General features: G+C 38.3%; 1 protein-coding gene across 1 annotated transcript; it reads left to right on the top strand.

Moving 5' to 3' along the window:
• Nucleotides 1–5,004: 5,004 nt before the first annotated feature.
• Nucleotides 5,005–23,129, top strand: LOC122880754 (testican-1-like). Its single transcript, XM_044206182.1, has 4 exons — nucleotides 5,005–5,288; nucleotides 20,594–20,656; nucleotides 21,392–21,570; nucleotides 23,119–23,129. Exons 1-4 carry the CDS (start codon nucleotides 5,161–5,163, stop codon nucleotides 23,127–23,129), a joined length of 381 nt encoding a protein of 126 aa, XP_044062117.1. The 5' UTR covers nucleotides 5,005–5,160.
• The last annotated feature ends 769 nt before the right edge of the window (nucleotides 23,130–23,898 follow it).

Genomic DNA, 23,898 nt, shown 5'->3' with positions numbered 1-23,898 from the left:
AAAAAGTCTGTCTTGTTGAACATTTTGAACACATTTTACCCTTTTTTTATTCCAACTGTGAATTTTATTTGAAACGTTGGTCCACACACACACATCACAAAAACTATTTATGATTCACAGTGTGCAGTAGAGGACTTGTGAAATGGAAACCAAGTAACAGCTCAGAACCTCTACTGTCCACACACTGACTTACAAACATGCTTACAAAAAGGAAAAAGAATATCTTCATATTCATATTGAATATATATCAGTACTTCAGCACACTTCACTTTCTTGCCAATAAAGCACACTAAACAGAACTTAAATGAGTGAAAAAGAATAAAAAGAAACAGATGAATAATTACCACTCATCCTTTGCCACATTTAAAGTTGATCCACTGACCAAAAAAAGTTCTCAAAAATGGTAGTAATGCTAGATATATTATTCAAACAAGTACTTGATTGCTGACCTCAGTGACAAGGCTTTTTCAGGAAGCTGCTTCACAATTAAAGCCCTCCACTATTGACTCAGTTGAAAGCTTCTGTGACCCTGAAACACTAGAAAATATGTAGTACAGCTCATATACTATGGTGAAGTGGAATGAATTAGAAAACAGTGAGGCTGACATCTGTTGTATGAAAGTCAGAATAGGAACGCATAAGTGAAATTGTAATCCAACCCATACAGTTTTGCCCTGTTCATAAGCATGTCCATAATATCACAGGTCAGCTGCACAGTTTCAATGCCTATGATCGCAGCTCAGCATGGTGCGACTAAAGTGTGTAATATTGAGCAAATGGAAAAGGGGCCAATGTCATGTTAGTCCCTTCTGACACAGATATGACTCTCTCAAGGTGCTACTTGAAGTGTAGACGTCGCTACTAGGCCTGTCTCTGTGTGTGTTTTTAATGCCAGTATAGTGGAATATTTTATTTGGCCTCAGGGTGAACAGGTGCATCAGTTGTCCTTTTTGTGGTTTATGTGTGTTTAGGGTTATTTGCATGGCTGTCACTGTAAATGTACATGTTAAAGGTTGGGCTAAACAGACAGTGCTATGGGGGGGGGGGTTTAAGGTTAGAGACAGACAAAATGGAGCCTTAAGATAGAGAGCTGGGGAGGCTAAGACAAATTGTTGGTGAAAAGAAGTCAGTACAGCCTGAAGAGTTGAAGCAGCTCTGGGTAGTGAGCTGTGAAAAGGCAGAACTGGGGACTGACTGAGCTGTTTTGTCATCTCTCAGTGGGAGAGAGCGCTTTTTCACTAGGCTCAAGCAAACTGAGCCACTTTGATGAACTTGGGGGCCTTTAGCTGTGGGTAATGATTTGGATCCAGCCGTGGGTGATGAAGCAGTTTCTCACCTGAAGCACATGCCCGGCAGCATTGTCAAAAGCAAAGCACTGGTTCTGGTTACATTGCACGAGCAAAACAGCAGTTGAGGAACGACCACCTCTGAATTCATGCATGTTTGTGTTTGCGTGTGTGTGTGTGCTGAATGACTCAGCAATAATGCCATCTTCAATTGTATTTAATATAAAGTGTAACAAGAATGTTTTTGACTGAGGTGATCTTCTCTGTGATTACCTACATCCTCCGGTCAAACTAAACAAAAAAGCAAGTGGTTAGAGTATAATTTATCATTTGTTGGGAGTTCTTATCAAATCCTGGCGCAAATTCTTGACATATTATTAGCATAAGAGAAAAAATATGTTGGAAGCAAAACCCACCTTTATTTTTAACAGATTATCTCCCACACAAAATCCCTCTGCAGCACCACACACATCACACATCTGTTTGCAAAATTGCCATCTGTAGCGCATGCAACATGCAACATGCAACTGTGATTTATTAGAAATATTCAGGTGCTGACATGCACACTTTGATCATACACCAATTTGATTGTAATTATGCCAACACGATGCTCTTGAAGGAAAAGCAGCATTGGAAGCTACATTAGATAGCTACATTAGGTTGCTGTGTAGGTGGGTGGAGAGGGGGAATCATTTTCGGAGTACAAGCCTCTAATCAGTATTTAACTTCAAACATTTGCTTGTTGGGCTAATTGAGGATGACAGATGAAGAGAGGCTAGCCTGCTCGCAGAGTGTAATTGGAGGCTAATTCTCTGTGATTTGTCTCATCTCAATGGGACAGATCAGTGGTCTGGGGAGGGGAGATAATCAGGTGAACAAATCACTGTAGTCTGTCTCTAAATTCCTGTTGAACTGCTGGACCTGATAAGCCAAGCTGATTGCAGATCACAGCAGCACAACATAACTGCATGCTGAATCACTGACTGTTTTTTTTAGATCAAAAGCCATCTCAGTCAGGCAAACAAAATTATTACGCCCCATCAGATACACTCTACAATGTGGGAGGGATGTTCTTGTTTGAGCAATCAGGTGCACTCTTGAGTGTGCATGCATATGCATACTCCTACAGTGTTTTAACCTGATACCACTAATGCCACTTGGCATCCATTTTGTCTTGTGGTTTGTCTTGTGGTTTGTTGATGCATTGCAAATAAGGATTTTGGAAGGATAAATACTTTGTGAAGACCTACAATCTAAAGGCTCCATAATATTTGTATTTCAGTAACAGAGAGGGAATAAACAGTTAAGAAATTAGAGGTTAGAGTTACAAATTAGCTGCACTAATCTTGTCATCTTACTGAAATTCTTTTATTTTCATTCTCAATAGCCCAGCAATGCATATATACAAATGGACAAATAATCAGTCTTGCAGGCATGCACACATTTAACTATACAGGCTAACACACATTTTCTCTGTCTTTTTTTTCTCAGGATGACTACTTTAAGAGCTGGGTAATACTTATCTGTCTTTGTCTTTTAATGTATGCTTTTGGGATACTTGGGCTGGATGGTATAGTTTTAGTTATAGGGGGAAGGGGGCATTTTGAGTGTTTCTCACCTGATCAGAAATATATATAAAGGTATAGTTGTACTCCAGTTTTTATAAACATTATTGATGAGCAGCATCTGCAATCACTAATAACTTAGATTGAAGCTGGGAACACACCTGAACATTGTTGAAAAAACCTACAAAGAGTAGACACCCCACAGGTGACTTATTTCCATCAACATACACTGATTCTTTTAGTCTTGACAATCAAAGACAAGCACATATTGAACAACTAAGTAACTATCATTAATGTAGCTAGGTACGCATCCTGCGTCTCTGACGTGTTAAAATCCTAAAGGACACCGTAAACTCACTGTTGACACGTCCAGGCGATGCACCATATTTTTTTCACAGATAATGCTACATTGTGATCAACAAATGTGTGTTGAAATCATAGAAAAAAACTGAAGAAACCTTGCTGTCAAAAACCTGTTTCTTACCGTCTGCGCACATATTGTATCGCTCCAGCGCCAAACGGGAAACAGCAACTTTACAAGAAAACTGTCGACATATGACGCCTTTTATCTTGTGTTTCTAGAGTTATGTGTTTTTGCGGACACGTTAGGAAATGTTAATGTCTTATTTCTTAAAGGGAGTTTGGTGTAATATTTTCCCAAGTGTACAAGGAGCTTCAGTTTAATTTGAACTGATAATACTGTATGTAACCTATATTTGTTAATGTTTTGTCACCACTTCAGAAACAATAGGTAACTGCTAAAGTATGATAAGGTTGTCTGACGTTGACTGCGGTTAGTTATTGGTTTGATTACTAATCATGTGCATTTGTATTGATTACTAATGGTGGCTGATCAGGCTAATTATCAGCTAATTGTACTCAGTTTCTAACAGCAGTAAGCAGTAAATGGTTGCCCTTTGTGTGCGTGTTTTTAAACTACTTTTCATATTTAAACATGATGTGCTTGGTGTTATGACTCCTGATGAAACTTGAAAGCTCAGCATTCTCTTGTTGCCCTTTAGCTTCCCTTTTTAACATTTATTCACCCAGAAAAAGCTAATATTTCTCTGTATAATATGACCTCTTTCTGTTTTTCTGATTTTATTTAATTTCAGATACATTTTCAACATACATGAATAAACATAATTATAACCATATAACCATCAACCACAGAGTTTAACACTACAATTTGTCAAAAAACACAAATTTTATTGGGCACCCACTCAAATAACCACCTGTGAGTCCCGGGGACTCACTACATTGAAAACATCAACATCACTGAACTTTAGTGACAACACACTGAACAACAGGTAGACTGCCATCATTGTTGCCATGCAACCCCCCATATTCCGCAAGAATACAAATCTTTACATACCAAAAGTTTACAGTAAAGGTTATTTAGACAACAGCAAATGTGGCTGGGTTACTTTGGAGAACTGTTTATTTGAATCATCAATTGCAAAAATTATAAAATGGGCCATCTAGCGAAATGTGACACAACCAGAGTTAATGCTTGATTTCAATGTGAGAACATGTGGAAATAGTTTAATTTGCTTGACTGTGTTCTAAACTTGCCATTATCAACCAGGACAGATTTTACCTGACAGTGGAGAAAATAATCAAACCATGGAAAATGTTTCAGTTAGCGTGTTTATATGCCACAACATGCAGTAGATGCTTATATTACTTATTTACAATTTTAAATAATTAGAACAGAGAATAGAGCAAAACAAGTAAATTGAGGAGAAAGGGATATGATTCAGTGAGGAGAAGATGACTTTAAGGTGTAGAAGGTGATTATAAGGTAAAGTCTTTTAAGCACCTTTAAAACTCTGGCAGCTAAAGGAATATGTCATTATTCACCTTTACAGTTTCTGCTAAAGTGAGGAAAGTGGCTGAGAGGAAACTGGCAAATGAGCAGAGCTGGAAAGGAGACAAAATTAAGGGAAAAGGACAATTTGTGCCATCATGGACAGACCCTGTTGCCCCTTCCCATAATGCCTCTCTATAGTTTATGGCCAATTTATGTATGTATGTATGTATGCAACGCCGCTGCTCCCACCACGCGCATCACGCACTGTGCGTAGGGCACCAAGTGCTGAGGGGGCACCAAAAATAGCCTAATGAATTTTTTTTTGTTAAATGCCGGTTCATTAGCCTATAGAAATATTAGGCACATTTTAGCCATGTATATGTAACAAAAAAGGGGGAACAAGAAAGATATTTAATAATTGCTCTAGTCTAGTCCCCCCCCCCCCGTGCCGGATGGTCCGTTCCGGTTGTTCGCGCGGGCTAATAATAAAGGAATTATGCTTAGGGCACCAAAATGGCTAGCAGCAGCACTGTATGTATGTCTCTCCCATCAAAGCAGCGAGGCAGTGTTCTGTGTGGTGAGAGTGAAGAAGGTGGGCGATATAAAGAGAATTCCTAAAGAAAAGTAAGGAGTTTGATACTAGATTAGCTCGGGTTGCAGTATAAATAGTTACTGAAAGGTTGTGTTGTGTTTGCCACACAGAATAGTCCGTGTTTATGTAACGTTACCAATGCTCTTTGAGCAGTTGGTCCAGACAATGAACAGCTAGCTAGCTTGTTAGCAGCTAACTTTATTATGACAAGAGAAAACGCGATCAGTAATCTGATCGCTCTGATTACCCTACCTGCGGCTTCCAGCTCCGCAGCTCCAAAACGTATTTGGGAGACCTCCGGTTTTAAGCTATTTAAGCTAGCTGTTCACAGTCTGGAGCAACTCTGCTGTGACGAGTACGAGACGATGCCGTAGCACCAGCCCTTTGATACGGAATATCCGCGGAAGTGACTGCTGCTTACCTGATAAACCCATGGCGAACGAGATTGTTCCTCCAGGCCTTATTTTTCATGTTGATATTGTGGTAGTCCATGGATGTCATCTCGTACAGACATGGATACTCAGAGACCAGCAGTATTAATTTCTCCTCCATTGTTGTCATTGTTCAGCATTTGTACATGTAGGATGTGATGGTTGGTCTTTGTGGTATTTGTCTGCCCCTCCTCCACTGTGATTGGACGGATGGGTAAAAATTGATAGTGACGTGCGCAGCGACTTACCCAAAGTTCAACATTTTTCAACTCTTAGTGACCAATAAAACTCCAGACATTTGAGGACATCACCTTGGGATTTGGGAAACAGTGATCAACATTTTCACCATTTTATGGACCAAACAACTAATCGATTAATCAAGAAAATGATCGACAGATTAATCGATAATGAAAATAATCGTTAATTGCAGCCCTACCTACCATCCATTTGTTTAATATGAACATTTGTTCAATTAACAAGACACAGTGGCATGTTTGTTTATGAATTTCACAACATGGCAATGTTCAAGTGCTCAAGTAAATTTTTATCCCTTTCTTTAATCTCACTATGAGATAAACATTGCTTGTGTCAAGATACTCTTTTTAAAAGTAAAGCTGCTAATCAATTTTTCTATTAACAATGGGTCAAATTATCACGTGTAATGTGAAAGAGGTCGCTGTTCCCCTCAGCTCCATGGAGCATCTATCAGCTCACTGCTTTGGTTTTACAGCCGCACTTTTTTAGTGAAAAAGTTCTGATAAACCCACTGTGCACTATCTGCCCAGCACCAAACAACAGACAGACAAAGTTAGTGACTAGCTGGTGAACATAGTGGAGCATTTAGCAGCTAAAGAGCCAGATATTCCCTCAAGAAACCAAATCAGAGCTAAAGGAAAGTGAATATCGGACTTGCATTTGTCAGATGGCCAGACACACAACTGCTAATGTTGCTCCGTATCTGCTGGATGTGTAAATAGGCAACTGTTTACGAAAACATTTGCCATATCAACTTTATAAGGTGGTATTTACAGCTTTTTCCACTGACTCCAAGTGGCAAAAAGAAAAAACAATTAAAACTGCTTCAAATTAAAAAGTCATCTTACTTAACATATGCTCCGTCTCATCAGGGTATTTGTACTATTTATACATCAGGATTATGTTGTACCTGTGGCTCTTAAGTGTAACATTTCATCATAATCTCGGGTAAATCCAGGCCTAATTTTTAATCCACAGGGATTCTGTTAAAACTGGGACTTTCTGTCCCAGTCGGTTTGTTTTACTAAATCAGGTTATTTTTATTGTTTGCACATCTGATTAATTTTCTGCCTCAGCTTTGTTCCAAAATATTTTAGTCACAAAGCAGACACTTAACTAAACCTGCAGTATGTTAGAAGCAATACCTCATCTCCTTATTGTGGGTCATTATGAAGTGTATACTGACTCCACTGAGTATGTGATGATAGCTTCTGCTGCTGTTCTATGGCTATCGAAGTCATGACTGAGAAACATGATTGCTTCGTTTCTACAGTAAAACATGTTTAAAAAATTGTTTTTGGTTCTCTGAGTTCTGCAGCAAATGATAATTTCTCCTGACTGCTGGGAAAACGCACGTATTTCTTTTGGAATTGATGAGAAATAAAAATAGATTATAACAAAGGAAAATGTTTTGTCCCTTTTGAATACACAATTTTACTGCAGTTTTTTTGTTTGACATTTTATCTTTTAACATTTCTTTGCCTTTCTTATAGGATTTTCTCTTTGTATCTTTTCTCTCATTTTTCTTGTATATCTGATTATCCCTTCTCCTGTGATTATTATTCAGTTTTATTCAATCTCTCTACCCTGTCTTGCTTATTATCCTCCTCTTCTCTTTTTTCTTTGAGAAACATCCACTTTTTTGCATATTGAGACCCTCAGATGAATCTTAAATTATTTTCCAGTAGATGGATGACAGTGAATCAACATACCACAGACCTGTGGGATTTAGCTGATAATTATTTGCATGCATTTCACACATACTTGAACAAAGTGGTTTGCTCATTATTATCTCACTAGTCTTTTGTTTTATCAGCTTCTTATGCACTGCTTTGAATCTTCATTAGACCAAACAAGTGCTGTAACCATCTGCCCAGTTTCTCCTCATTTGAATTCAAGCCCAAACACTATTTCAGAGCATTTATGAAGTTTTTGGCTGAATATTTATAGATAATCTGTTCCCTTTCTCTAAATTGCACCAGTAAAAAACAGAATTCAGAGATATTTTTTACATTTACAGTATTTTTGTGACTCCATGAAATAACCAGATTTAAATATGTGTGTATCTTCCTGCCTGTGAAGCATCAGAGACACACTGTCTGATCCAACAGACGACAAATAGGACAGCTGGGACCATTTTTAGTGATGATTATCAGAACGGACCTTTTATTTGTCATAGTTTCAGTCCAAACAGTCAGTGCTGAGAATGAATATGGATTCACAAACAACCTTTCAAGCCTGGTCTTCCATTTGTTTGTATTTTAAGCATCATGTTTTCTACCCAAATGTGCCTCTTTCTTGTTCCACTCACACAGGGTGTACTTGTTTTTACCTTACCTGGTATCTTTAGGGTCATGTCATGGGCAGGTACCAGCAAGAAACACGTTGAATAATTCACCTCCAAACATGACACTTTGAGTAAAAAGAACCACACTTTTTTACTGTGCCATGAGGGATTATTACTTGTGTTTCAGGTGCATTTACTTTCAGTTTTAACACTAAAATAGTGCTTTAGATAAGTGATTCCCAACCTTGTTGGCTTGTCTTAAATCCAAGCAATGTCTGCTTGCAACCCCTCATCACACTGGTTGTGACCAGTCCAAATGAACCAGAGTGATTTTTTTCCTTGTTTCATTTAAATCATTTTTGGTCCTTAAGAAGTAAAATTCTAGTCATTCATGAGAAAAAAGCAAAGAAAGTCTTAAAAAAATATGAATACCGCTAAGTAGCAGAAACATCTCTTCGTCCTCTTTCTTATCCTGTTAATCATCTCACGACCCCTGTTTAGATAATTAGGCTAAACAGTTGTTTGGTCAGCTATGGTTATCATAACCAATAGAAATGAAAAACTACAATAATAAGACCCCGATTGTAACAAACCAGAATTGTCCTGTAAATGCAAATGAATTGCACCGTGCTTGTAAGATTAGACATTTCTGCTTTGGAGTTATGTGTATGTACTTCTGGGAGGGGCCCTAAAGCAGGACTACGTAACTTTTAAAAGAAGAAACAACACATTCTTCCTCTTACAGATAAAAAGTTGAATTCATAAGAAATAAAACTCACCCTTGCTCCATTCAGTACACTCAGGGATTTTGCTGCTTATAGTGGCATTTAGCATTATCCCATAATTGTCACCCCTGTTCAGCAAAAGTTACACAGTCTTGCTTTAAGCAAATGTGGCCAGTGACATAGCAAAAGAATGTGGCAGACTTCCTTTTCCCTGAGTTTGAGCGTGTGATGTCTCAAAAGCACGAATGATGCCTTTTTGACACCTTGAACAGTTCTAAAACTCTTTGAAATGTTAAACTGTTTGTTTGTATACAGTCTCTAAAATACTTAATCATGCCACTGCTAAATATCATTGTGTTACCATGGTGATGGTCTATTGGCCAGCACATTTGATTTGACATTCAGCTGTAGTAACTACAGGTAGTTGCTGTGTGCGTGTGTGTGTGTGCTAGGGCATCACTGAGAAACCTGCTTCTACCCATGTGTGTACAGAGTGAGAGAGATGGAGCGTTGGATAGGAGTTGTAGCTTCAGTTCTTGAAACGGGTGAGAGAAACGGATGTCAGATAAGGTCTTCAAGCCTAGAGGTAACACTGTTATCACAAGATTGATCTTGAAGACTGACTGTAGATCAGTACCAGTAGACAATCACTGTCACTGAGCTTCTCGAGGAAGGTCATATGACAGATTTGTTGTTCAGAGTGGTGGGACCGAATACTGTCCAAACTTGCAACCCTTGCAACCCAATACAACATTATCCATTTGATCTTATATTCTTCTCATTGTTTCCATTTTGGTGTAAACTGGGCCAACAATATGCTTACTCAACACAAACATTAATTGTAACATACCTATTTATGCACAAAGCTTACACACACACAATTACACACACAAGTGGTTGTCCTTGCTCTCTGCCCCCCCAGGTGTGACTGACTGTAGCAATCTCAGGTTAGAGCAGCTGCCTTGTAGTCATTAAAATGTCAGCCGTGTCCTGACATTTATTTCATTTCCCATTTATGTGGACGAGGAAAACAGACTCATAGACTTTTCAAACAAGCTCATACACTCACTGCAAAGAAAAGAGAAAAGAGAAATCATTCTTTGGGTCTTGTCTATTGGCATGCTCAACAGATTTGTGAGGTTGTGATTGTAATGCATTATCTGGTGAAGGCAGTCAAAGGGAGGATTACAAATGGCAGGCAACGCGCCATTATCACAGCCAGTCCAGAGGTGCACAGGAGAGTCAAACTGGCGCCGAGACACAACCAGAACATACAGTACACAGAAATTTGCACATAGAAAGAGTGGTGAAAAAACAACATGCCTGACTGCAGTCCAGGGCTGTACCTATATCAAGATTTCCAGAGTTGACTCAGAGTTGGCACTTCTAACCAATGCATCGACTCCGAAAAGGGGGAGCATCTTCAGTATATTAATTTGTCACATGCTGGTGGGTCATGCTTTTTCTTGATTTATATATATACCTGTAGAGCAGCCACCCTGCACTACTCTCCTATAACAGCCTTCACGAGTCTCGTGTTTTACCTATAAGACTTATGTTTTAATGCCTATGTTTACCATCTGTGATGTGAAAACATCAGATTTCCACACAGAGAAATAGAAAGTGTCCTGGGTCATAGTTCAGTTATAAAGCGTCTCTCCTGCCAGGCTGCTGACAGCGCTGTCACCTGAACTCTGTAGCTCTATGCACAATGACGCAGCTGAAAAAGAAAAGTGATTCGACTGACAAAAGAAGAACACAATTTTTATTGTGTGTAACAATCCAATTGCACATGAAAGGATGTGGCATTTTATGATGTCTGCATTGACTCCAGGTCAAGGAAAAATTAGGTGGCTTGATTTGTACATGAATATTCAGTGTTTAAAACTTTAATACACATTGTTGTACTGTCTGTTCTACTCAGTAGGTTTTATTACATGGCATATGTTTCTGGTTTATTACTTATTTTATTTATTTTTTATCCCTTGTTTTGTTTGTGATATATGAATATTTTTTTTACTTGACAATTTTAAACTCGTCATGCACAAGAAAATATCCTTATTAGACTTATCTGAAGTAGCTCTGGGTGATATGGTTGAAATCAACAACAATATTGAAAAACGTGAAAAAAAAGCTATATATATCACAATATGGCAAGAGTATGCAAAATGCAAAAAAAAACATTAAATAATCAAATTATTAAAGACATATTGATATATCTAAAGCAAAACTAATTTATTAGTTTTTTACTACAATTTGCATGGAATCATTCATTTTGACAAGTACATTTCGTAAAATAATAATATTCACATTATAATGATTAGTTTGATATGATTTCACTGAAAGTCAGTAAAAAATATTTAATCATCAACATTTGTATCTTTTATAATAGAAACAATTACATAATTCATACATCTTCATACTTTGCAGTGCATCAGTGTACTCAAAGATGTATCTGTCTGTGCTGTTGAATATTAATTTCCAAGTCAAACTCCACCCATGCCCATTTCACTCAAATTCTTCACTTTTTTGCTTTTTTTCACTGCGTTGGATAATCATATCCACGAGGAGTTAAGAAAGAGAAAATAATATGAAAGAAAGACAAAGACACAAAGAACACAGTAAATAACAATTAGAGACTCACTATCTAAATCAGACTGAAAAAAGTATTATATGAAGTGAGGACAAATGTATCCCATTTTTGCAATGTCTTGTCAGTTTGTAACTTGTTCTTCAGGCATTACACTTGTCTACTTCTCTGATTTTTATGGTTCATGAACACTGACTCAATATCAACATCCGCGACCTCGACCTCAGTGATCATTATTATCACTCCGCTTCATGGAGGCGTGCGCTTCCTGTGACCCATCAGTACCGCACAAACAAAGCTAGAGCCAGACACAAGCTCTCACCCACATCACATTACCCTGTCACACATATAACCAGTGATGTGGAGTCTACTGACACACACACACACACAATGAAACAATGGAGAGAAAAAGGAAGAAAGAAGCAATAAGGCATTGTGAATTGAGCAAGCAGACGGCTCAAGAGAGATAAAGTCAATTCAATTCTAATCAAACCAAGAGGATGCAATGCATTTGATAATGGGAAAGTAGAGAGGAATGTGTGCGTGCGTGTGCATGATAAATAAGGTTGAAGAAAAAGTTGCAACACTACTGAAAGAAAAGAAACAGACTGTAAGTTGTGATAAACATAGAAATTTGAAGTCAGTTGTGTATCTGCAGTGAGTTTGGAGGTGAGCCCTAAAGCCCTGCACTATCTGGAGGAAATATAGAGCCTGCAGCCAGAATGGCTTCCCAGTCACAGTGTTGTGCCTTAATTAACACAGGGCTGAGTTGAAGCATGGTATCTAGCTGTGTTAAACTCCAGCAGCAAAAGGGGAGCAAAATTACATCTGTGCCAAAGAATCAATCTTTTGACCTATTGGTATTGTGTTTTTCTGCTGTTGATTAGCATAATGTTAATCAAGGACGCACTGCAGATTATTGCAGCTTGAGAGAGACGTGGCACAGACAGAGGGCAGAGTGTACTGCTGGTATGCATGGTCAGGCAGAGAGTCATGCAATCCACAAAACTGTTTAGCAAACATGGTAAGCCACCCACATCCTGATGTATCTTGTCCTGTAATCAATATGTAGATGAAAGCCTAAACAATAGCAGCTCTCAATAAATATGACATCCGCTGTGTAAAATTGTAATTGTCTATTCTTTTGAAGTGTATTTGTTTTTTATGACGTTACCGGAGGTGGTCTTTGTTTCAGGCGAAGTGGCTTACCTCCACTATTAGATACTGTACGAAACCCTGTATTTTAATGCAAAAACCAAGTCCATATTATCATTCATTTAAGATAAGGGCAGGCATCTCCTCAGCTGGTAGCCACTGTTCCAATGTAGAAAGCTAGTGTCCCCTAAAGGTCACGGCGAGAATTTTGTTGAGGACTCCTTGTTCACAGTTCAGTTCAGGAGGTGGACCCAAAAGCAGACAAGACACACAGAGACTGGTAAAATAAAGAAAAGATGATTTTTATTACTTACTGAGGAGGAACACAAAACAACTAAGGGCGGCTGAGAAGTCCATGAAAAAGTCCAACACAGAATAAAAGAAGTCCGACAAAGGTTAATCCACAGGGAATCCAAGAACAAAAGGGAAATGCAGGAACACCGGGAAAACAGAGGCACTGGAAAAATGCAGGACTGAGGATCAAATGCAGAAATGGGGGGAACAAATGCAGACAACCTGACAACTGACAGAGGGAAGGCACATGGACTAAATACACAAGAGACTGATTAACTGTTGCAACACAGGTGACACAGAAAACAGGCATGAAACTAAACAAAGATGAAGAAGTCTCTCCAGAAGAAAGCAGTACGGTAATCTGCAGGATGCTGTCGGTTTCATTCATGAGCAGTTACTGTACTCCAGAGGGGTTTCACTGAGGAAAAGGAGTCATCTCCAGGGGCGGAGTTACAGGTGTGCAGTTGAATCTACCTCATAAAGCTAATGTGCTGAATTTGTCAAAAAAAAAAGCAACAAACAAGAAGGTGACTGAAATGCTGCGAACATAGTCTGTGGTTCTGGATACATCAGGAATGCAGACCAGCACAAGTTAGAAAGCTTTTGGGTTTTAGCACAGGGCCCTCTGTTCTTTGCACAAAACAAATTAAAGTAACCCTCAATGCTGAAACAGGTTTTGGTAGAAGGCCTGTTGCTATAAGTTTGGCGCAATAATTGATGTTCCTTATACATACAGCTCCGACCCAGAAGTTTGAAAATGTTCAATCTGATAACTTCTTTGCCATGGACATCATATAAGGTAAGATGTCCATAAACAATGTTAAATGCATTAACTTGAGAATCTCCACATTACCTTCCATTACAAATAGACATACAGCTCAGAAGAAATGGAAGAAGAAAAGTATTGCAAGGTAACGCAACATTTATTGTGCAGAAACGCAAACAATATTGCGAGGGAATGAAACACTTGTCCTTAAAAAAATTCTTGCCATGACCTTTAGGGGGCTCCGTAGAAAGCTAATGCCATTCAGTGTGTGTAGAAAAACATAGATCAAGAGTGGGAACCAAACCCTTGGTCTTTGCAATATTTTATGACATGAATTTTTACATTGCTTTAATGAGAGACTGGATATAAATGTAAATATGAAAGAAGTGAAGTTGTATTTAAGGAGCTACATTACTAATATAACAGTTTTTTTGGCTATACTAGAAAGTACTGTTCACGTAGTCAGGAACTAAACTGGATATAAATATGAAATTTGAATACGTTTATTACAAGGACAAAGCCAGACCAGCTGCACGCAGGCAACACATGCCACATTTTAGGCAGGAAAACACAGATGAGCCGTCTCCGACGTACTATTTGTATTCCGTCAATGAATTTTTCATCGTCATTGAACTAAAGGTAAAGGCAACACTTCAACCTTGTCTGTCAGCAGCTGAGAGAGTCAGTTGTTTCTCTCTGAAGTCAATGTGCTTTTTCTCTGGGATTTGGAGTATAGCTGATATCAAAGGCGACTGTGTGATAGGAAAGATATAACCCTCCTGCTCACATCCATGCATGAGCACACACACATCAAGTTAACCCCACCTTGGGTAGTGTTAAGCTCACATACCACACACAGAATCACAGATTCAGCCCATGTCTTTCCGTTAATCATTTAAATGGCCAAACCAATCACCAAATCAAAACAACCTTGACAGGCCTCCTGCTTTATTGAACAGCCCCTGCTTGGCTTTACACAAATACAAGGTAGTGCTCGATTGGTCGATGACTAGAAAGTCTTCTCTTTGTCCTTCTCTCTGACCTTGTGGGATTAAAATACATGCCTGGTTTTGTAGTCATATACACTCTCCCACTTCAGTGGTAGATGGTGAATGAGTATGATTTCAGCGTGTTTACTGTATAATGTCAAATTAATGTGTATTTAACTGTTGATCTGATAAGTGATTTACTCTTAAGCTTGCATTTAGCTGCATTAGCTTAAAGTGCAAATAGGGTCATTATTTGTGTTCATTTGATTAATACATTTGTTATTACAAGGATAGATTTTGGAATTAGTGTTAAAGTCACGTGATTAGCCTTTGACTGCTCTGTAGAAAACCGATCCATTCGCTTTCTGTCATTAGTGTGTGCCAAAATGGATAATTTGCTACATTTTAGATGCCCTTCTTGACAGTTTTAGGCAAAATTGCAATATAAGGCTTGACATGCATGACTGGAGATCTGCAGGGTCCCATCTTCCATCCTGAGTCGACCCACTGTAGTCTTTTGTTTTCATGGTCACAAGTGAAATCTGGCAAAAAAGCAGCTGCCAAAAAATCTGACACCTTGGCTTAAAAAATAGAAATAAGAAACTCTGATGCATAAAAAAACCTCCAAAAGCTTGGTTTTGTTGTGTAAGAAAACCATCAATTGGAAAGGGATCAGACATTTCTTCTATTTAAACCCAGAGCAGGCTCTCTGTAGTGTGGCGAGTAACTTTTTGCTCGCTGTGAGAGTGAAAATGACAAGTGATGAGTCTGATCTAGAAAGAGAGTCCTATGCTCTCCTTGGCAAAGTACAGCTAAGTGCAATTAAAAAGAGGCTGTTTCCCCTGCCAAATCAGAGATGACTGTACTCTTGATGGCTAGAGGGAAAGTGGCAGCAGATACTATAGGTTATATAGATGATTATAATTTTTATGAAGTTAACACGATATATAGGGATATATTCAATTTCCCTAAATTATGTAGGAGGCTCTGAATGTTCCGATTAATACTGTATGTAGGTTGAAGGCTGGCTGTTATTTCTCAGCATCTGTTATGAAATTAATACCACGCTTAAAGGAATCTGTTGAAACAGTCAGCTGATCCTGACTATTGGAGGACAATTTACTGATTAAAGCATAGTCTTAGATTTGGTCCAGTTTATTTTGTAGCTGGATGTCTGAAAGAAACTATTGATTAGAGAACACATTGCTGGAACAGCAATTTATGAGATGCTTGAGACCAATAATATGGCATTCATGTATAAAATCTGCTTATGCGCTTCATGTCTGCTTTAATATGCCTGATATTAATACATATTTCAAAGGCTAGTGGTTCAAGTGTGATGGCATATATAAGAGAAAACATTCACACTCCTCTTTTGTGCACGAATGTGATAATTCAATCCTGTACAAACAAAAAAAATAGAGCAATTATGCTTGATCTTGTGCTTCTAGTGAGTGTGCCCATTTGCAAAGCATTACAAAATACAAATAACAGCTGAAAGGAAAACCTGCCCTCTCTTACTCTGCCTTATTCTTTAATCAAATTGAAAAAAGCCTGTTTATTTTACCCAGTCCTTGATTCCATCCACATGAATATTTGACCATGTTTTGTGGCCACAGGAATGAATGTAAGTAGCCATGTCAATACTTAATTTTCTGGATGTTAAATTTGTTACTTGTCACTTTATCTTCCCAGAGGCTCCCTCTGTGCATTCATCCTTCCGTTGTTCCTCTCTGTCATCCTTTGCTCCAGTGCCTCTCACAGACCAAACAGTAAGACCCGTTCACAAAGCAGAGAGACAAGAGGATTTTATCTCCCCCTGATGTGTTTGTCTTTCTGTTTTCTCTCTGCATCTCTTTTTTGTCTCTGTAGCCCCCTGGTTTAAACTGGTTTATTTGCTATTAGGAGCTGGGCAAACAAACACTAGAGAACAATGGGCGAACACAACACAAGCATGTACCCTGTTACATCTACCCTCAGGAAGACCTTTCACTGGCAACACTTTTTTTTAACCTTAGGCTAGCACCTGAAAAATGAGGACTGGCTAAATTCACTTCAGAGTGCCAAAAATATCCTCTCTCTGAAGGTCTAAAACTAAACTAACTAAAGCTGCTTCTCATAAAGATAGTACAAAAAAACACACACACACAGAGTACTAAAACACCCCACTGACCCATGTCCAGCTCTGTAGCAATTAATTAGAGGCCACCTTCTTCTCTCTGAGAGGGCTTGTTAGTAAAGTGGCCTGTTCTTTTGCACTCTGACTATCTTTATTATCCAATCAGTGCTGGCCTCCATCCAGTATTAGAGGACCCAGGAAGAGTGTTTCATCTTATCCTCTTCTTTTAGACTCAGTTTTTGTCTGAAGGCACATTAGGTGTGAAATAAATAAAGAAGTACATGACTGCAGTTTCCAGAGAGGGAAAGGTCTTTCACACTTAACCTTTCTTGTTATGGAATTTCTAAGTTTGGGCTGTAATGTTTTTTTCTGCCAGCAGCCTAGTTGGAAGTGTTGCTGCAACGTAAATGGAAAGACTGGATCATTGTGGAGCTTGAAATGAGGTTTGGTAACACCTTGAGTCAGGGACAAACAAGTGTATTTGTAGGTAAAGCACTACTACTACTACTAACCATTCTGCATTACACTGTGATTTAATGACTGTGCTGACTCTTTCTATGCCAGTGCCTGCTTCTGTGTTTGCCATTGTTTACATAAAACCATGATGAATTTGATGAAAGTTTCAAATTCAGATTACCACTATAAAAAAATGCAATATATAAAAAGTGCATGATTGGCAGATTCAATCATAATACATATACATTACACTGCACTAGACGGTCTGCTGTGAGCTGCTTAATGTCAGAAAAAATACATAATCAAGCAGAAAGCAACTGAGTGACAACAATAAGGCAGAAAAAATAATGTGAAAAATAATAGTTATTGTGTTGCTGGTATTTTAATTTAAATTGCGGTTTTGTGGAGCTGAACAAAGAACTCCCATTGAGTGAACTTCATGCATTTTTCTTCTTGTCTGCTGTCTTCTTCCTTTCTCTATCCTTCTCTTTTTTTCTTCCTAAATGTGACCAATATACCTGTAAGAGTTGAAAGTTATGTACATATTGCCCCCCACCACCACCCTCCAAGTAAAATCTCCTGGACTGCTGAAGTTATACCAACTTGACCTGAATGATGATACTCCTAATGGCCGCCAAGGCTTCAACAGTGCCTCAAAATTTTATGTTGTGTTTTGTTTTGTTTTTGTGGATAGTAAATCACAGATGTAATTACCCTTACCACTGCAGTTAATTGGCCATGATTAATTAGTTTTAGTGAGCATCTGCATAAATCTCCAGTCCCTCCTCTCATAAATGTGGTCCTGACCCCCCACCCCCCAAAATACATGATATATTACACCAAACACAGTTTTTAGCTGCACCACTTATATTTTGCCAGCACAAGAGTAGTAGAAATCTATGACTTAACAACACTAAACAACTCTGCAAATTGTAAGTTAATAAATGCATAATTGTTTACAATTAAATTCTGTATGCACTATATTATAAAGTCACACTAATAAAGACTTTCAGTACATTACAGGAGATGTGTGTGTAACACCTTAACACACACTGGTAGTCCAGTCCAGCAACCCTTCATTGATATTCACAATGTTGACTTTTTGCTTAATTTGCATACTGCAGTATTTTCTATTATGGTCAACAAACTGGAAGAATATGAAACTGGATTTCTCAGTCGTCCTACACAAATTAAAAGTTAGATTTTGTTCAAATTGAATTAAGCGTTCCAATTAAAACCTGCATTTCAGATGATTATCTCTGAATAAAGCTATTTTGTAGTTTAGACCGAGCATCTTAATAATCTTACAGCTTGATTGTCTCAGTGGCGCACATTCATCCAAATAATTTACATTCAAATGTGATCTTAAAATAAGTTAAGTCTCTTTTGATTATTGTTGGTATTTGTCTCTGTGTGATTCACTCAATTACTCATCTTAAATTGCCTTTAATCTCTCTCTCTTACCTTCTCATCCCTGTTATCATTTCCTCACAGTGAAAATGTCAGAACAAGTCAGACAGGTCACCTCGAGCACTGATATATGGAACTGAGGCCAAGCCCCAAATTAATAAACTAAAACATCAGGAGAAAGGCATTTCACTTTGCCATATTCTAGAAAATGTGACATTGATTTTAGACACACCATTAGCTTGTGTGAAGTTTTGACTTCCTACAACCTACACAGTATGTAGCATAGAGAAAGGAAGTGACCAAGTGTTCCTTCCCAATGGATCTGTTTCCTAGATTGCACATAAATAAGCTTTGACAACTTTATTGTATGTGTGTGGGTTTCATTTTCCTTCTGTCACCTCCTAACGTTTTTTCATCTTTATTCTGCAATAGTAATCTATTTTTTTAGAGTCCCTGTGTGAAACCCAATACCTAGTTACCACAAATAGACACTCTACTAGCTTGAGTGATGCAGAACTGCGATGTAGGAATATTATATGTGTACAAGCTTTTACTTAATGATGCATGTTTATTTTATTTATTTAACCAGGTCAAGATTCAGAGATTCAGAAAAGGGGGGAAAGCAGGAGATTATCTGATTCTGGCAGGATCAGGAAAAAAAGACATCATGTCAGAGTCTTAAATAGTGTGATTTAACGGTAATAACCTAGCATGTAAACAGCAGTGCAGTGTGTGATCAGGTCAGGAACTAGTTGATGTTCACATCAGACACCAGCTGTGGCTCAAAAAACAACCCATTAGACCCCTAATGGAGACAAAGCTGCTCTCTTCTGAGGAAGTTTTGCAGCCAAATGCTAATGACTTGTACACAGTGGCTTGTTCTGTATGTAAGTAACATAAGTTTAAAAAAAAATAAACAGCACAAACATTGCTGCGCCACATGCATTAAGGCAGTGACTCCTTTTATTTTCTTTGTAAATCCACACAAGCATAGTGGTGAGGTGGACATGTCACCCTGCCACAGTTTACACCACTGTCCTAATATCCAGTGTCATACCTTGGCCTCCTCCTCCTTGTAAGCTGATAGCACATCTTCCTGTATGGTCTTGTAGCTGTTTGTGCAGTGTAACAGCTACATCTCTATTTAATCCCCGCTTGTCTCTGTTTTACCGCCACTGTCTCCTTCTAAAAGTTCTTCCACCTTCATTTGTTTTCAGTTCTTCCGTCTGTCACCTGAAAGTGAGTTTGTGCTGTTAGCCTAGTGTGAAATGACATAATGCTCAGAGTCAATGAGCTGTTTTGATCTCTGTCACCTTGAACGCCAGCCAGCTGTGCCTTGATGCCACAACGATAACATCACCATGGAGACTGATGTGGAACAAGATGGTGTTGATGTTCCAAAAGAAGTTGCCATTAAATTTCCTAAACTACAGAAAACATCATACATGTCATTATTCTTATTCTATCATGTCTACTTTTGTTTCTTTATGTTTTATTGTGTGTTAAGAAGATCTACCAGGTGGAAAATTGAAAACACATGGCACCAGTTCAAGATAAAGGTTACAATTTTTTGCTACATTAGGTCCTCCATGTCAGCTCTTGACATTTATCCTGACATGCTGAGTCTTACATGGATGGTTTCTGTGCTTTATATCACACACCACAGATAGAGTTGAAACAGACACACAGTTTGAAATAGGTACTTGGCTCCCTAACCCCATGCAGACACAGCATTTTAATGGTTTGTGTGGTTTGGTTTTGTTTGTGTATTTTGTAAATTAGATTTTTCTAGTTTTACTCTGGCATCTCATCATCTGGTATGAAGAATCCATGTCTGAAGGTGCGCTTTCCTCCTCACAGGGTTTGTGTCATCCATGACGACCAGACAGCCATCTGCACCAATGACAAGCAGCCGACCGACAGGTAATATCAGCACATGATATATTATGATGTTAAAGGAACTACATATACAAACTCAATGTTAGGTCCCAAAAACACAGCTATCATGACAATGAACTGTCATGGAGGCATTATGGGAAGGTCTATAAACATATTAAAGGGTTTGATGTCTAGATAAAAAAAAATGCATTATTGTGCTATTTTATTGATCGTAATTAAAAAAATAGGCTTATTTTACTCTTGTGTTTACAAACATTACTGATTTAAACACACTTTTTAACATCATCAGGAAACAATACACTTTAATTAAGTTCTAATGTGTCTGTGTTGTCAAAGACCTGTTCATCAACGTAGGAGTAATAGTAGAGTAGAGTCCAATCCTGTGTTTTTCAAGTGTGGCGTTAGAACGACACTTTTATTTGCATTTGGATCATGGATTGAAGTTGCGTGAAGAAGTATTGTTTTTGGATTCTTTCTGCCCCCTTGTGGTCAAAAAATACCAAGTGCAGGTTTAAACTGAGAAAGCACAGGATGTTCAAAAGACAGCATTTATTTACACCCAACATCCTGAGAGAAAATGTACCCTGCTAAGACTTTAGTAGTACTAGTAGCATGATGTTGCAGACACACAACTGCACAATAGGATAGCAGCTTATTGATTATGCATATACATGAAGAACTTAATTAGTGACTGCATCTAGTCCCACCCTGGTTGTTGCTGTTGTTGTTACTCAGTCTCTCCCACTGTTTCTCTCTCAGTGTGAAGCCCAGGAAAGGAAGCCTCAGCCATAAACACGGACTAGCAACTGGTGCTCATGGGAAATGTAGGCTGTGGTCTGAGCTCCGGTCCAACCCTGTGTGTGGCTCTGATGGCCATACCTGTTCTTCAAAGGCCAGATGTCCCTTCTGTTTTTCTTCTCTCAAACGCTCAAACGCTTGTCTACCACTTTATCTCATTACTTTTTTTTCTCGCTTTCAGTCTACCTCTCCAAGGGTATAATCCAACTAATATTTTGTCAGAAATGTTATTTAAAAAAATAATATGTTTATTTTCTACCATAATAGACACTGAAATAATGAATCTTTTATTAAACCTTCTTCCTCATTCTTTGGTATCTCTTCTGTGCTGTCCACTGCTCTCATTGTCCTTCTCTGCCCATGTCACCTTCACTGTGACAAAAGATAAAGGTAAGATAAATCATAGTCTAAGGACAATGTTACCTCCTTTATTATACACACACACACACACAGTTGGCAAAGATGCCATACAGTGTTTCCCATTAATTGCTGCCATAGTTTCATAATGAACCGAAAATATTTTTACACTTCTCATGTTAACTTAACATGTTAAGATCTCTAACGTTGCTTCAGCAAAGCATCTCTCTCCCAGTCAGTCAGCCCCTCTCCCCCCGCTGTACACGTGCATGCTCTCACTCTCACACACACACACAGCTGACGGCAGAGCAGAGAGCCATGGTGGAGACACCAGGTGAAGTGAAGGTAACGTTTTACTTGATGACAACTGAAGGAAAAAGTAGCAAAGCGATATTTCCATCTGCTTCCACCTCCGCAGTTGTTGTCTTTACAACCACAAACACACAAACACAATCACTTTTTTTCTTGTTAATGTCTGAGTGTAATGTGAAAAACTACAACTTGTGTGTTTTTTATAAATAGTGTAAGGATAATAGTCTAAAATTATGTAAAATGAAGTTTTTAGTCAAATAACATCAAATTTTCTTGGGGGATCCCTTCTTTCATTAATACAAAACTAACCCACAAAGAGAGTTTTAGTATGCCGACAGTGACTGGGGAAGTCATCTATCTCCTGGGTTTTCTCTGTCACCTTCTCCCTTCCTAGACAGATAATTCAATATGTTGTGAACAGCACGGTTCTTTTGTCAAATAAATGTCATTAAGCAACATTAGCAAAGCACTAAAAATAGGTGAAGGGGTCCAAATTATGGTCTTAAATTAGAATTTTTTGGACTGAAAGTACTGTTTGGAGAAAGCTAAGCCTTTTTAAAGCATGTTTGTTGTAGTAAAACTTGTCAGCAGCTCCTCACAGGCAGAATTTACATAATCTACCATCTCAGTTCTTATTATTCTTCCTGGAGGGATTGTGTAATGAGATTTTTTTTAGTCTAAACAATTTCTTACCCCTCACTTACCTAAAATGAGATTTATGCTGATAAATTACATTCTGAAGTAGTCCATCTTTCTTTTTGCATTGCATTAGGTTTGTACTGCACTGAATAATAGAATGTCACTGGGCATCTGTGTGTAATGGTGTGTCTACATGGCTGTCTAATGGACACATCTGTTCATCAAAGATAAATAACCAATCCTGTTTACCAAATCTTTCTTCACCTTGTTCTGTGAAGACTCAAGTGTAAGTTACATAACTGTGTATGAAACATAAACAGACTGTGCTTCATTCAAAACCTTTGGCAGTACACCTGTGAAATGCTGTGCCTTTCTTTAAGGTTCCCTGTAATGGAGATGAGGACTCAATTTTTACAGTGTAAGTTGGAGTTGCAGAGCTGCCTGTCTGGGAAGACAATCTCAGTGAAGTGTATATATATATATATATATATATGCTCTTGCTTTCATCCCTCCACCACCCCAACCTCCTCATTATGTGGTATTTTTGGTTTTGTTGATTTAACTAAGATTCTCTCAGCAGAACCATATTTGCTGCTTGGATTCTGTGAGAGCTCCCTCAAAGAGCAGAGCCTTTTCCACCAAACCTAACTGTATAACCATTTGCCGTAAATGGTCAATTCATAACGCACATAAGTGTCTCTGACTGAATTTAAGAGTATTAAATCTTATAAAGTTTTATTTCTATTGTTAAGTTTTATTGGCAGAGCTTTCCTGACAGAAAAAAGCAGTAGTATGGAATTGAGCTACAACTTGTGAAGCATTAGCTAGTCAGCTAATAAATTTGTGTGTGTGTGAGAGAGAGAGAGAGAGAGAGAGAGAGAGAGAGAGAGAGAGAGAGAGAGAGAGAGAGAGAAAGGAAATCAACAGTATTTATTTATTGTTACATAATTATGTATAAGGATCAACACGCTTAGTGGTTGAATTGGGTGATAGTATAGGATCCAATATATACTATTCATACATATTTTCTCTGTATGTGCGTGTGTCAAAGAGTGATGCTGAAATGATGTATTCATGAATATGGATGTGTCCTTGATTTCAGAGGTGACAAAAACTCCTCTATCTTTTTGAAGCACCCTTCTTTGTTGTGATATGAATGT

The sequence above is a fragment of the Siniperca chuatsi genome, linkage group LG8 (genome assembly GCF_020085105.1).
Source record: "Siniperca chuatsi isolate FFG_IHB_CAS linkage group LG8, ASM2008510v1, whole genome shotgun sequence".
NCBI lineage: Eukaryota > Metazoa > Chordata > Actinopteri > Centrarchiformes > Sinipercidae > Siniperca > Siniperca chuatsi.
Note: the sequence above shows the minus strand (reverse complement) of the source record. Positions and strands in the feature narration are given on the sequence as shown.